Source organism: Kogia breviceps, chromosome 12 (assembly GCF_026419965.1).
Source record: "Kogia breviceps isolate mKogBre1 chromosome 12, mKogBre1 haplotype 1, whole genome shotgun sequence".
NCBI lineage: Eukaryota > Metazoa > Chordata > Mammalia > Artiodactyla > Physeteridae > Kogia > Kogia breviceps.
Window position 1 is genome coordinate 54,104,346 of NC_081321.1, and position 12,383 is coordinate 54,116,728.

At 38.3% G+C, this 12,383-nt stretch overlaps 1 protein-coding gene across 15 annotated transcripts in view; it reads right to left on the minus strand.

The window, feature by feature from the left end:
* GRIP1 (glutamate receptor interacting protein 1) overlaps positions 1-12,383 on the minus strand; it is a 728,793-nt gene that overhangs the window by 213,311 nt on the left and 503,099 nt on the right. For 13 of the 15 annotated variants that reach the window (XM_059080546.2, XM_067009696.1, XM_067009704.1 and 10 more), the window contains exon 2: positions 7,925-8,005. The exons of the other annotated variants lie outside the window; for them this stretch is intronic. In XM_059080546.2, coding sequence (XP_058936529.1) covers positions 7,925-8,005 — 81 coding nt within the window. The remainder of the gene's footprint in view (positions 1-7,924; positions 8,006-12,383) is intronic. 15 annotated transcript variants of the gene reach the window in all.

Sequence of the window (12,383 nt, forward strand, 5' to 3'; positions counted from 1 at the left end):
CAGTCAGTGCTTGTTGAATGTCAGTCTGCCCACTAGCATGCCAAATCCAGGAGGACAGAGGCTTGCAGAATACTGCTAGCTTCTGGAACACTACTAGGAACATATAAAAAAATGAGAGAGGATCATTTTAGTTATAATGGACTTAGGGAGCAAGTAAAGGATTGGCTGGAGGAAAAATAAAGGCCATGCAGTGAAATATGCAAGCGTGAAATGCATGGAATCAATGTGTAAGCAGTTTACATTTACATGCAGAAGGCAGGAAAGCACCAGGGGAGTAATCAAACTCCTAAAGAGAAAATATTTCCCAGGTGCTATAAAGTTTCCTCCCCACCCCAGTTCTGAAGCAGAAATCTTCATAACATCAGTTTACCATCTAGCTCCGTAAGAGTCCTTAGAAATGTACAAGAATGTTTAATTTTTTTTTTTTTTTTTTTTTTTGTGGTACGCGGGCCTCTCACCGCCGTGGCTTCTCCCGTTGCGGAGCACAGGCTCTGGACACACAGCCTCAGCGGCCATGGCTCACGGGCCCAGCCGCTCCGCGGCACGTGGGATCTTCCCGGACCGGGGCACGAACCCGTGTCCCCTGCATCGACAGGTGGCTTCTCAACCACTACGCCAGCAGGGAAGCCCAAGAATATTTAATATTAAGAGAATTGAAAATGTATATACTGAGCACATTGCCCAGAGTCAGTCTTTACTCATTGAATCGGATTATGGGAGATATATGTGAACTGATTTTAGAAATCTATTTGCCAGGTGAAATGCTCTGCCACAGAGCAAAGTGACTCATTGTACTCATTCAGTGTTATCTTAAAACTCTGTATTATTCTAAGGTTTTTAGAAGCGAAACACAAAGCAGAGAGTTATGGTGTCGGCAATTTCAGTTTTTTTCCTTGAAAATTACAAATGTATAGAATAAATGACAGCACAGCCTAAAGCAAACTACCAGCTTGCTTCCTCAGTTTCTGCTAGCCCTCAGTTACTTAGAGAAATAATGGCATGACCCCATGAGCACAGCCTCTACTCACTGACCCATCTGTAATCAAGGGCACAGTCAGTGACGACTGAGATAGATTCTGCAACTTGGACAGAGGCCATCCACACTCAGAGGCTCCCATTCGCCTTACATTTTCTTACATTACTTCAGAGCAGAGGCTCCATTGGCCACTAGGAGTCAGTCTTTACACCTCATTCTCATTCCCATTCTCATCAGTCTACTACTTTCTAGCCCGATGACCTTGGCATGTTACTTTGGCTCTCCGAACTTGTTCCCTCAACTGTTAGAGGGAAATGAACAAAACTTAGTTCCTGCAGGTGTTGTGGAAGAAATGTAACATTATTTATCAAAATGGTTAGGCCAATACTTGGAACACAGCATGAAATGAATGACAACCAGTATTTTTATAATTTATCTATGGCTTCCCTCACTCTCTCTTTCTAGATTAGGTTACTCTTGTGATCATTGCATTCTTGTTATTTCCTAGGCTTTGGGTTAATATTGTTCTCTCTCCTCGCTATCAGCATTTCTTTCCATTTTATAGCAAAAGCTCCAAATGCCTTCCACTCCCGTCCAAACGCCCCATTTCTGCACTATAAATCAACGACTACTCATCAATATACTGACTGAAGTTCTCAAAGGCATTGCTTTGGAGAAGAAACTCACTCCAAGCCAGTGTTTCCCAAAGTATAGTGTATGTAAACATTGATGGATGTATTTGAGAGAACACATCAAACTTAAAAAAAATTTTTCAGTTACAACTTTTCAAAACTTATATTAGAAAAATATAATTAGCATATCAAATTCAAGATAATAAAGCTTAGGATAAAGATAAAAGTGAATCAATTTACATTTACTTAAAATCATATTAATTATAGTCAAGGTGGAACAAACATATATAACAAACATTATGAAGATGACACGACTGAAATTGGGGGGCTGTTCTAAGTCATGTCAGCCCTAATAAGAAAGGAGTATTAATGAGCCCAACTGCTCTATTCTACGTTAAACTTTGTAGGATGGTTCTTTTCTTTCCCTAGTGCCAATCAATCCATACAACTCTTATATTTATTTTTTTTACAGAGCAACTATTTTTTAAAAAATTTATTGGAGGGGCTTCCCTGGTGGTGCAGTGGTTGAGAGTCCGCCTGCCGATGCAGGGGTCACGGGTTCGTGCCCCGGTCCGGGAAGACCCCACATGCCACAGAGCGGCTGGGCCCGTGAGCCACAGCTGCTGAGCCTGCGCGTCCAGAGCCTGTGCTCCGCAACGGGAGAGGCCACAACAGAGAGAGGCCCGCGTACCGAAAAAAAAAAAAAGAAAAAAAATTCATTTGCTGCCTATGTACCACTTCATTATATTTCACCCGTGTTTACTAAGGTGGGAGAGAAGTTCAAACATAATAGACTGTCGTTTGTCTGAATTGCTAATGAAAGCTGCAGCACTGAACACACAAATCAAGCTGCTCGTTTTGCCCAGCTCTATTTGAGAACTCAGGATGTACCACAGAGCCAAGTGGATCAGCTCCCCGGGGGAAATCCTTCACGCGTACCTGCCATAAGAAGTAATAAGTTCTGCTTTGCATCACTCTATTTACAGACTCCAGCTATTTTTGCATATTTTTTGTGGCCTTTTTTCTAAAGCAGCACATGTTCTCGAATGAATCACTCTCGTCTTGTCGATTTTATTGTTAAATTGTGCCCAAACGTTCCCTTTAGGTGTTAGAGGATCGCACAGACATTTTCTATTCAAACAGGAACAAATGAGACTTGGGGGAGAGACCTCTGGCCTTTGAAATTCTCTATATAATTGGCAGAATTGTAAGACATTTAAAGTGTACAATGTGACGATTTGATACACTTACGCATTGTGCAGCACTGTGCTTTGTATGACATGACATACTTGCGTGAGTCAACTGAGTTTGGTTTCCCATCTGTGAGACTCACCCATTTCTTGGAGCAGCTCAATGGTGGAACTAAACAGAGGAAGGAGAACCAGGCCCGAAAATCAGAGGAAATGCCCTTCATCCACCTGAAGAGTGTTAGGGCTATAAAATCCTATTGTAAATGTCACACTATACATCTACTATAATAATGAAAATTTAGACCAATGAAGCATCAAATTGTGTGTTAATGAAGAGGAAAATGCTGAACAGGGAGGGCAGAACCTTCAAAATTCCTGTCCTTCCCCCTTAATTCAAGGTTGCCAGCTTCTCTGTGATACCAAGGGCACTGTATTATTTTCCACACTTTGATTTTTCAGTAGGTGTCAATGCTTCCTGGATGTATTCTAAACAGTGTGAGTACATACATCTTGGGCTAATGGGCATTTCAGACTCTCAGCTCCATATCTGTACACCCTCTGCAAATACTCAAATGTGAGAAGCAAGAAAGACATATCATCTTCATTTAATTATGACCAAATTGATAAATGTCTTTTCTCATATTCTAGGAGGAAAAAAAATTCCCACACAAACTTTTGAGGGCTCATTTTGGCTACAGAATTAAGATAATTTTCCTGGGGCACCAACGTTTGGAAATGCAACGGGTGTGAACCCTTGACATCTTCCTGCTTTTGTGAATTGCCCAGAATTCTTTGTCAAGACTAGCATAAACAAAGAAAGCTATCCTACCTGGAAAAAGTAGGTGAATCAAATAAATAATACACTAACTCTAGGCCTTCAGGTCTAGTATAGTATCCTGTCTTTTCCGTTCATGAACATTAGACAGATATGGTTAAATGCCTCATCTCTAAGCAGCTAAAGCCACAAATTATTGTAAAATATGCTAATCCAAGAATCATACAGATATCCTGTAATAATCTGGACAAATCCTCAGGTGGTCAAACTTTGATTCACCAGTAATCTCTCAAATAAAGGAAGATCAGACCAACAGATTCTTTTTAATAATCATAGATGCGTAGTAGAATTTGTTAGTTCAAAATAGCTTTGTACTTGGAATTCATCTTCTCTTTGAATAAAAAATGAGCAGAAGTGAGATTGAAATATGCCTCCTTAATTATTATTATTATTATTATTATTTTTTTTAATGGTACACCGGCCTCTCACTGTTGTGGCCTCTCCCGTTGCGGAGCACAGGCTCCGGACGCTCAGGCTCAGCGGCCATGGTTCACGGGCCCAGCCGCTCCGCGGCACGTGGGATCTTCCCGGACCGGGGCACGAGCCCTTGTCCCCTGCATCAGCACGCGGACTCTCAACCACTGCGGCACCAGGGAAGCCCCTCCTTAATATTTTTAAACAGAATGTTAAGTCTTTAAATTTAAATTTCAGTGTCATAGATAGTCATGTCATTTTTTTTTTTACTATTATGGTTATTAAAAATTTTACAAAACCTTATGAAAGACTAAAAATTTTTTTACACATTATGCCATAAGAGACATGATTAAAATGACAAGTTTCCAAGTAACAAGAAAAATGTATTTCCCCTTTATTCAAATCAAATGCATTTTGCTCCTAAGAGATGTTTGATCCATTCCCTTTTTTGAGGAGTGGGACAAAAGGATTTACAGTTAGAATTGTCATTTCATGAAGGACACATATTTGACTTGTGATTATAAAATAACTGCTATAGCAATCTTGAGTTTAGACAGTGGTAGTAGATTTTGATATGAATGAAAAGCAAATTATATTTTTGTTAACATTCAAGGTTACTTGTCTGGGTCAGAATTATTAAAAATTACTCTTTGTTATGCCATGGAAATAGTGGAACCCATGTTAAGAAACCTTATCTATGTATATGTGTACAAATATTTATTCCAGGAAGCATCAGGTCTCTACAGAATTAGTTTCAAAGAACAGCTTAAGCTTTCATAAAAATGTGTATAGAGGGATTTAATATGCCTTCCACTACCTTATACTCTTCCTCCCTTACACCTTCCTCCCCTTCCATCAGAGAAAGTGCTCACACGAATGATCAAATTCAATCACCATCATTGGATCAGTGGGGAGAGATGTGAGGAAGAGCCATAGCTCCTTTAAAATTTCAGCTTCCGGGTGTTTGCTTACTGCCCAGGAATTGGGGCACCAAAATGGCCCCAGGAATTGGGGCACCAAAATCTGCCCTGAGAAGTGCCTTTGCACTGAGAAGATCCAGGGGCCAGTAGAGGAGCCACGCTTTCCTTTACGCCTTTTTCAGTTCCTTGGTGCATTTTTTCTTTAGACACATCTTTCCTTGCTACCAGGGTGGTGATAATACTTTTGAGGGAAGTGAGGTGGGGAGGTAAGCACAGGAGAAAGAAAAAAAGGCTGTAAACTTTGATTTTGCTCTTTTAGCTCCCCGGGGTCCACCTTAATTCCTTGGGAGGACACTTTGGGATTTTTCAGCTAAAACTCCAGCAAATAATAAACAGTGTGTGTTTTCCAGGTCTCTGCGCATTTCCCTCTCTCTCTCTGACTTTACAGGGATAAAGGTTGCCATGGTAGGTGGCTGGTTAAGATTTCTGGATGCTGGATTAGATCTCCCTTTGACTTAACTATTTGGCCAAAGATCAGGGGAGAGTCCCTTTTTTTTTTTTTTTTGCCAGAACAAGAATTAATGGGGATTTTTAGGTAAGACAGTAAAGGTTCAGAACTCCAAGTGTCAGAACTCAGGAAGCAGTTTCCAAGAAGTTCCCTAATTTTCTTCTTAAGATATAACAGTAAGTCCTAATCAGCTATTAATCACTTTGGTTTCTTAGCCTTCTGGCTGGTGAACTCTATTTTTCTCTTGGGCTGTTCTAAATAATTAAGAAGATTTTGAGGACGCCCAGCACTTCTGGCTGCTGCCTTCTAAGAGAGAACAAAAGGGTGTTTGTTCATGTTCAAACTCCAGGAAAATAACCCCTGAAGCCTACCAAAAAGGTTCCTGATTCCAGTGACTTAAAAACTGACCTGAGCAGAAGGAGAAAAACAAATACCGTATGCTAACACATATATATGGACTCTAAGGGGAAAAAAATGTCATGAAGAGATTAGTGGTAGGACGGGAATAAAACACAGACTTACTAGAGCATGGACTTGAGGATATGGGGAGGGGGAAGGGTAAGCTGTGATGAAGTGAGAGAGTGGCAGGGACATATATACACTATCAAATGTAAATTAGATAGCTAGTGGGAAGCAGCTGCATAGCACAGGGAGATCACCTCTGTGCTTTGTGACCACCTAGAGGGGTGGAATAGGGAGGGTGGGAGAGAGGGTGATGCAAGAGGGAAGAGATATGGGAACATATGTATATGTATAACTGATTCACTTTGTTGTAAAGGAAAAACTAACACACTATTGTAAAACAGTTATACTCCAATAAAGATGTTTAAAAAAAAAAAAAAAACTGACCTGAGGAAGAACAAAAGGAAAAAGTCTATTATGAAGAATCACTGTATGTCATGAACTAAGCATTATAATTAACTTCTCTGTACCTAACATGTAACATTAAAAACTACTTATTGACTTTAAGGAAAAGTCTGGCCCATAAACCTGTGTTATAATTTAGTATGTAACACTAGAAAACCCGTGAAAGGAAAACATGAGACTAGTCGGTGCTTTTGTTTAGTACACATAAAGTGGTAAGGACAGTGGGAAGTCTCTTCAACTCTTCCCAGCAAAGTACTGAGCACCAGCTAATTAGAGAGGCCAAGAAGGAATTGATGGATAACTGGCATTCTTGAGCTTCAAACATTGGGTACTTCTTTATTGCCGACAAGGAGAAAGCAGAGAACACAGCACATAGCTGTTTGCAGTAGTTTTTCTAAACGTGATCAGCACTAAGAATGACATTTTATAGGATGGAATAGAAGAAATCTCAGCACTGGGTGATGCCATCTAATTACAAATTTCACATTACTTTAGAATCTTCAAAGCACACAAACAAGGATAGGTAACATTCACAATATGCCTCTTTATAAGCCATGTACTTTCATTATGAGTCTAAGCCTTCAGAATAACAATAAAAATAACCACATGTAGTTCTTATAAAACTAAATAATAATCATGAACAGGGCAGAAACTGGACTCATCTTGCTCTTTATTCAAATGGAAAATTCCCCTTTCACTGACAGATTTGCCAAACCATTCAATTTAACATTGGAAACACTGCTTTGTTTCTCTTGGATTGTTAAACTACTGTACTCTAGAATCCTGTTGCTAAGCTTTAGCTGTACTCAATTTACTTGTATATAATATAGAAAGGCATTAATTTTGATAAATTTCTAAATGTATTAATGATTTTAATCCTTCTCTTAAGTATAGTTGCTACCATAAGAGGCTTTCCACAAATTACCTAGTTCAGATAAAGTTTGAATAATATTTTGAATCTCCTTCCTCCTTTAATTTTAGAATGTTTATGTCAAATTCAAAGTTTCAAAATATGGAAGTTTTGGGATAAAGACATTTTAAGATATTTCTGCAAATGTTTTGTTTAAAAAAGTAGGTATCATTTATTGTACTACAAGGAACCTAATCACAGCTTCCTAAGGAAACAAAGTCCCAGAATTCTACAAGAGTTGTTCGATGGAAGTAAATCTAAGTTCAACAAGACAAGAAGAAAAGAGTAATTTGTTATTGAGCATATATATGATCTGCCATAGCAATTTTGAACCACTTTGTTATGCCAGGTTTGTCTCAGTAAAGGAATAGATGCTGCTGTGAGAATCATCCCCTGAAATCAGAGGTGAAAGTAAGTCAATGAGTGAGAGCTGATATAAATTCAAGTCATTTTACAAAGGATTTGCATACAAGATGAATTTTCACAAGTTTGCAAGCTTTTCCAGAGTCTAGCTTTCATGAACATTGTTTGAACAAGTTGTGTAGAATGCAGTCTCCACCCTATGAAATAGCATTTTTTTTTTTTTTTTTTACCAAGTTGGAACTATTTAGGATCACCAAATAACAGGGTTCAAAAGTAAAACAGCTGAAAAATCCAACAGTCTGGTCTAACCTGGGATGCTCTGTCTCCTCACAGCCAATGCTCCATCAGGCGGCTTTGTCTGGCTGGCGGATTTAGTGTAGGGACTCTCATCTGCAAAGGTACAATGAAGGGTTTGGTTAATTTCCATCCAGTTTCTAATGTAGTGAAGATTTTTCAGTGGACTGCAATCCTTCTGCCAGAGAGAGGTGATATGATACAATAGAAAGAGTCTGTAGAGCTGGGTCCTAACCTTGGGTTAGCCATAGGACAAGGTCAATTCATTTAAAATGCTCTGAACATCAGTTTCCTCTCCTATGAAAGAGGGATATACTTTTTCATCCACCTCTTAGGATTGTCAGGATCATGCTATAATGCACATGAAGGCATAGAATGGTAAGAAGTTTGTAAATACAGTACACAGATTTTTTGCCTGTCACCTATATTCACTGATAAATAAGTATCAGTGAATATCAGTAACCAGAAGACAAAGAAGGAATAAAATGGCTCAATGGGCACTAAGAATAAACAGGTAGAAGAACAAAGGAAATGAAAAGAAATGTTATATTTCAGAGAAGCAGATGACAGAGTATTAGTATTGCAGGGGAATAAAGACACAGAATTAGTGGGTTCCTCTTGGAAGTATGAACTGGCATCCAGTGGAAAATAAAGGGACAGGGACATTCAGAGTAAGACCAGAGAAGCTAGGTTAAGAACAAGGAAGGAAGGATGGTTTGGGAAAAGAAGACATGTATTGCAATGAGTTGATTTGCCCTCTTTTAGAAAGATATGGAAATAACTTGTAGAACCAGAAAAAGAGCAAGTGAAGAGACAGAAGGACTAAAGCCTAGTATACCTGTGACAGTTAGGCAAGAAGCTGAATGAGCAAAACGCTAGGTGACAAAATCATACAAGTGATGGATCCATCAAATTCTAAGAAAAGTGTTGTTTTTATTTTAATCTAGGAAAGGATTTAGTCTGGCTTGGAATATAGGAATAATGATCTAGGATGGCAAATATCAGGGTTAAATAGAAAGAAAGTATTCTTTCTAGTTTGCATGGGACATTTGTATAAAGTAAAAGAGATGTCTGAGTGACAACCTTAAACTTTTTCAAGAATAGGATGCATATGGCCTGAGCAGACATAATGTAAAATAATTACCTAGCAGATCTACTCAAGCTGGATGACCCAAAGGTTACTTCTGGCCACACTATCAGGTTAGTTTGTTGTTGTTGTTATTGTTGTGATAGGAAATCATTAAAGGATTAAAAAGCATTATATTGTGCATGGCGAACTATTAAATATAACAAGGATTTAATTCAGCAACAAGACTTAGTCCTCTGAAAACATAATTCTCCCAACTGAGTAGTTTGTGTTGCAAAATTGAGGTACTCGATTCCTCTTTAGGATGTTCTTCTGGTTGAAATGATTCACGATTTCCATAAAACTAACAAGGTCTTTGTAAGCAATGACAAAAAGGAAAGATTAACACTGCTGTAAGCTGCAATTAAAAAATGGCGGTCATGCTGTTTCATGTTTCTTTTCCATTTGTCACACAATTCTTTAAATTCTTCCGGCCATAAAGATAAACTACCAACTTTCAGATACCAATACACTCAACAGCGTCACTTTTGCTTAGGAAGCAGTATCCTAGATCTCTGACTCTTCTCTCTGCAAATGTGATTTTCAGTAGAATCACAAACCACAAAACAAATGCAAGCATTATACTACAAAAGTCTTCATTTTGCTATACCATGCCCACCTGAGTATTTGAACTCTTTTCTCACAGTGTTGATTTAATAACCAGGCAATATGCTTTATACAGCACCCATTAAAACAAACTTACTATATGTTAAAATCTGGATTCTTTATAAAACCAATTTAAAAATGTATTTCCTTTTATTATCTAAAACTTTGAAACTGTGTATTTATGAGTACAGAGCACTGAGCCAGGAGATACCAATCACAACGACCAGTTTCAGGGACAGCATCTTGGAAGCCTAAGAAGGGCTTTCCTCAGTTTTCAATTTGTCTAGAGTCCAGCCAGTTAAAGTCTTGGGTTGAATTCAGTGTTGGATTTTCTTAAAGGGCAATAAGAGATTTGACCAGGAGACTCTGGGGGTGTTTTGCATTTGATGCTCTGTTTTAAGGAGCCATGTCTTTAGAAATTTACCCAGTTTGCATTATAGAAGCAGTCAACCCTGGTAAAACTGTTTTCTCATTTATATTTGAAAACAATGTCCTTGATTTAGAACTGAGAATTCTAGTTATATACATCCTTAAAAGGTTGAAACTGAATTATAGATGGCTACCTGGCCAGCCTCTGCTTATCCACTCCCCAGCTCCCAGCCTCTCAGTATCAAGAGTGTCCTTGCTGAACATAGGCGGAAGTAGACAATTACCTAGAAGTTAAAATTTGCATTGGTCAAAGGACCAGACTGAAATAAGTTTGATGTTATCTGAGAATAGCTTACCAAAGTTAGTCAGGGTGAAAGCAATAATTCTTAATGGAAGTGAGGCAGAATCTTGGCAACATTCATCATGAGTTAAGGAGAGCATAGCAACAGAGCAGCATGGCACCTTTTAACATTTGCTTTTAAAGAAACTTTTTCCTAAGAATATATCTTTAATTTAAACCTCCAGGAGGAATTGTAGGCCTTTTACAAAACCCCACCCATCAGAGAATGCGCATCAATTCTCTTGATGTGATTTATGCAAAGTCAATTCTTGATTCAAACTTTGAAGACAGAAACAGAGGGAAGACACTGAATGAATCAGTGGCTGATGGCTCCATAATAGGATATTCAAGGGCAAGAATGTCTGGGGAGCAGACAGTTATGGAGAGCTGTGGAGTCTTCCATGGTAGTTTTCTCCTAAGCCCTTTAATGGCCATTTGTAGATATATCACTAGAATCTCATGATTATAAGGGATGCTCTAGACTACTCTTTCATTTTAGAGTCAGGACTTGAGGCCCAGAGATGAAAATTTATAGAAGGACCTGCATCTAGAATGAGTCTAGACTGAATTTATTTTATTCCTATTTCTGTGCTCTTTCCTCCTTATGTTATCTCCTCTTGGATAGACAACAAGATTTGATAGGTTATCAGGTATCACACATTTCAACATCACACAGGCAAGTGACTGGACACACCACTCCAGCAGACACCTGGCATCACGTAAGTCAATTACTTTGGAGAAACCTACAAAGATGAGCAATCTTTGCCAGTTCCTTTTGTGTGTACAGATAAATCTCACTTCCCTCTCTTCCATATACTTATTTGCCTAAAATAAGTAAATTTAAATTGTACTGCAGAACCAATTTATACCTTTAAGGTCACTTATTTGCAGACAAAAATTTTAAATAAATGCCAATACACATGAAAAGATGTTCCACATCACTAATTATTAGAGAAATGCAAATCAAAAGTACAACGAGGTACCACTCACTTCACACCGGTCAGAATGGCCATCATTAAAAAGTCTACAAATAACAAATGTTGGAGAAGGTGTGGAGAGAAGGGACCCCCTCCTACACTGTTGGAACAGTCACTATGGAGAACAGTATGGAGGTTCCTTAAAAAAACGTAAAAATAGAGCTACCATGTTATCCAGCAATCCCACTCCTGGGAATATATCTGGAGAAAACCATAATTCGAAAAGATACATGTATCCCAATGTTCACTACAGCACTATTTACAATAGCCAGGATATGGAAGCAACCTAAATGTCCATCAATGTAGGAATGGATAAAGAAGATGTGGCATATATACACAATGGAATATTACTCAGCCATAAAAATGAATGAAATAATGCCATTTGCAGCAACACGGAAGGACCTAGAGATTGTCATACTGAGTGAAGTCAGACAGAGAAAGTCAAATATCATATGATATCACTTATATGTGGAATCTAAAATATGGCACAAATGAATCTATCTACAAAACAGAAACAGACTCTCAGACATAGAGAACAGACTTGTGGTTGCCAAGGGGTGGGGGGAGGGAGAGAGATGGACTGGGAGTTTGGGGTTAGTAGATGCAAACTATTACATTTAGAATGGATAAACAAGGTCCTACTGTATAGCACAGGGAACTATATCCAAATCACCTGGGATAAACCATAATGGAAAAGAATATAAAATAAGAATGTATATATGTGTATAACTGAGTCACTTTGCTGTACAGCAAAAATTAGCACATTGTAAATCAACTATACGTCAATTAAATAAATTAAATAAATGCCAACACAATTCACTGTTCCTCAGTAAAGGCCTCAAAAGTTTCAGTGAATTATAAGATCTATGGTAATACTTCTTTGATTTATCAGGAAGACACTAAATAGACTTTCCAGTTCCATCTAATTACATAAGTGAATTAAAAAATAGCTCAAATAACAAAGAAAGGAATCAATCTATAGATAATATCTCTAGAACAGTGCCTGACTCATAGTATGCATTCATTAAATATTTGCTGATAGATGATTAGACTGCA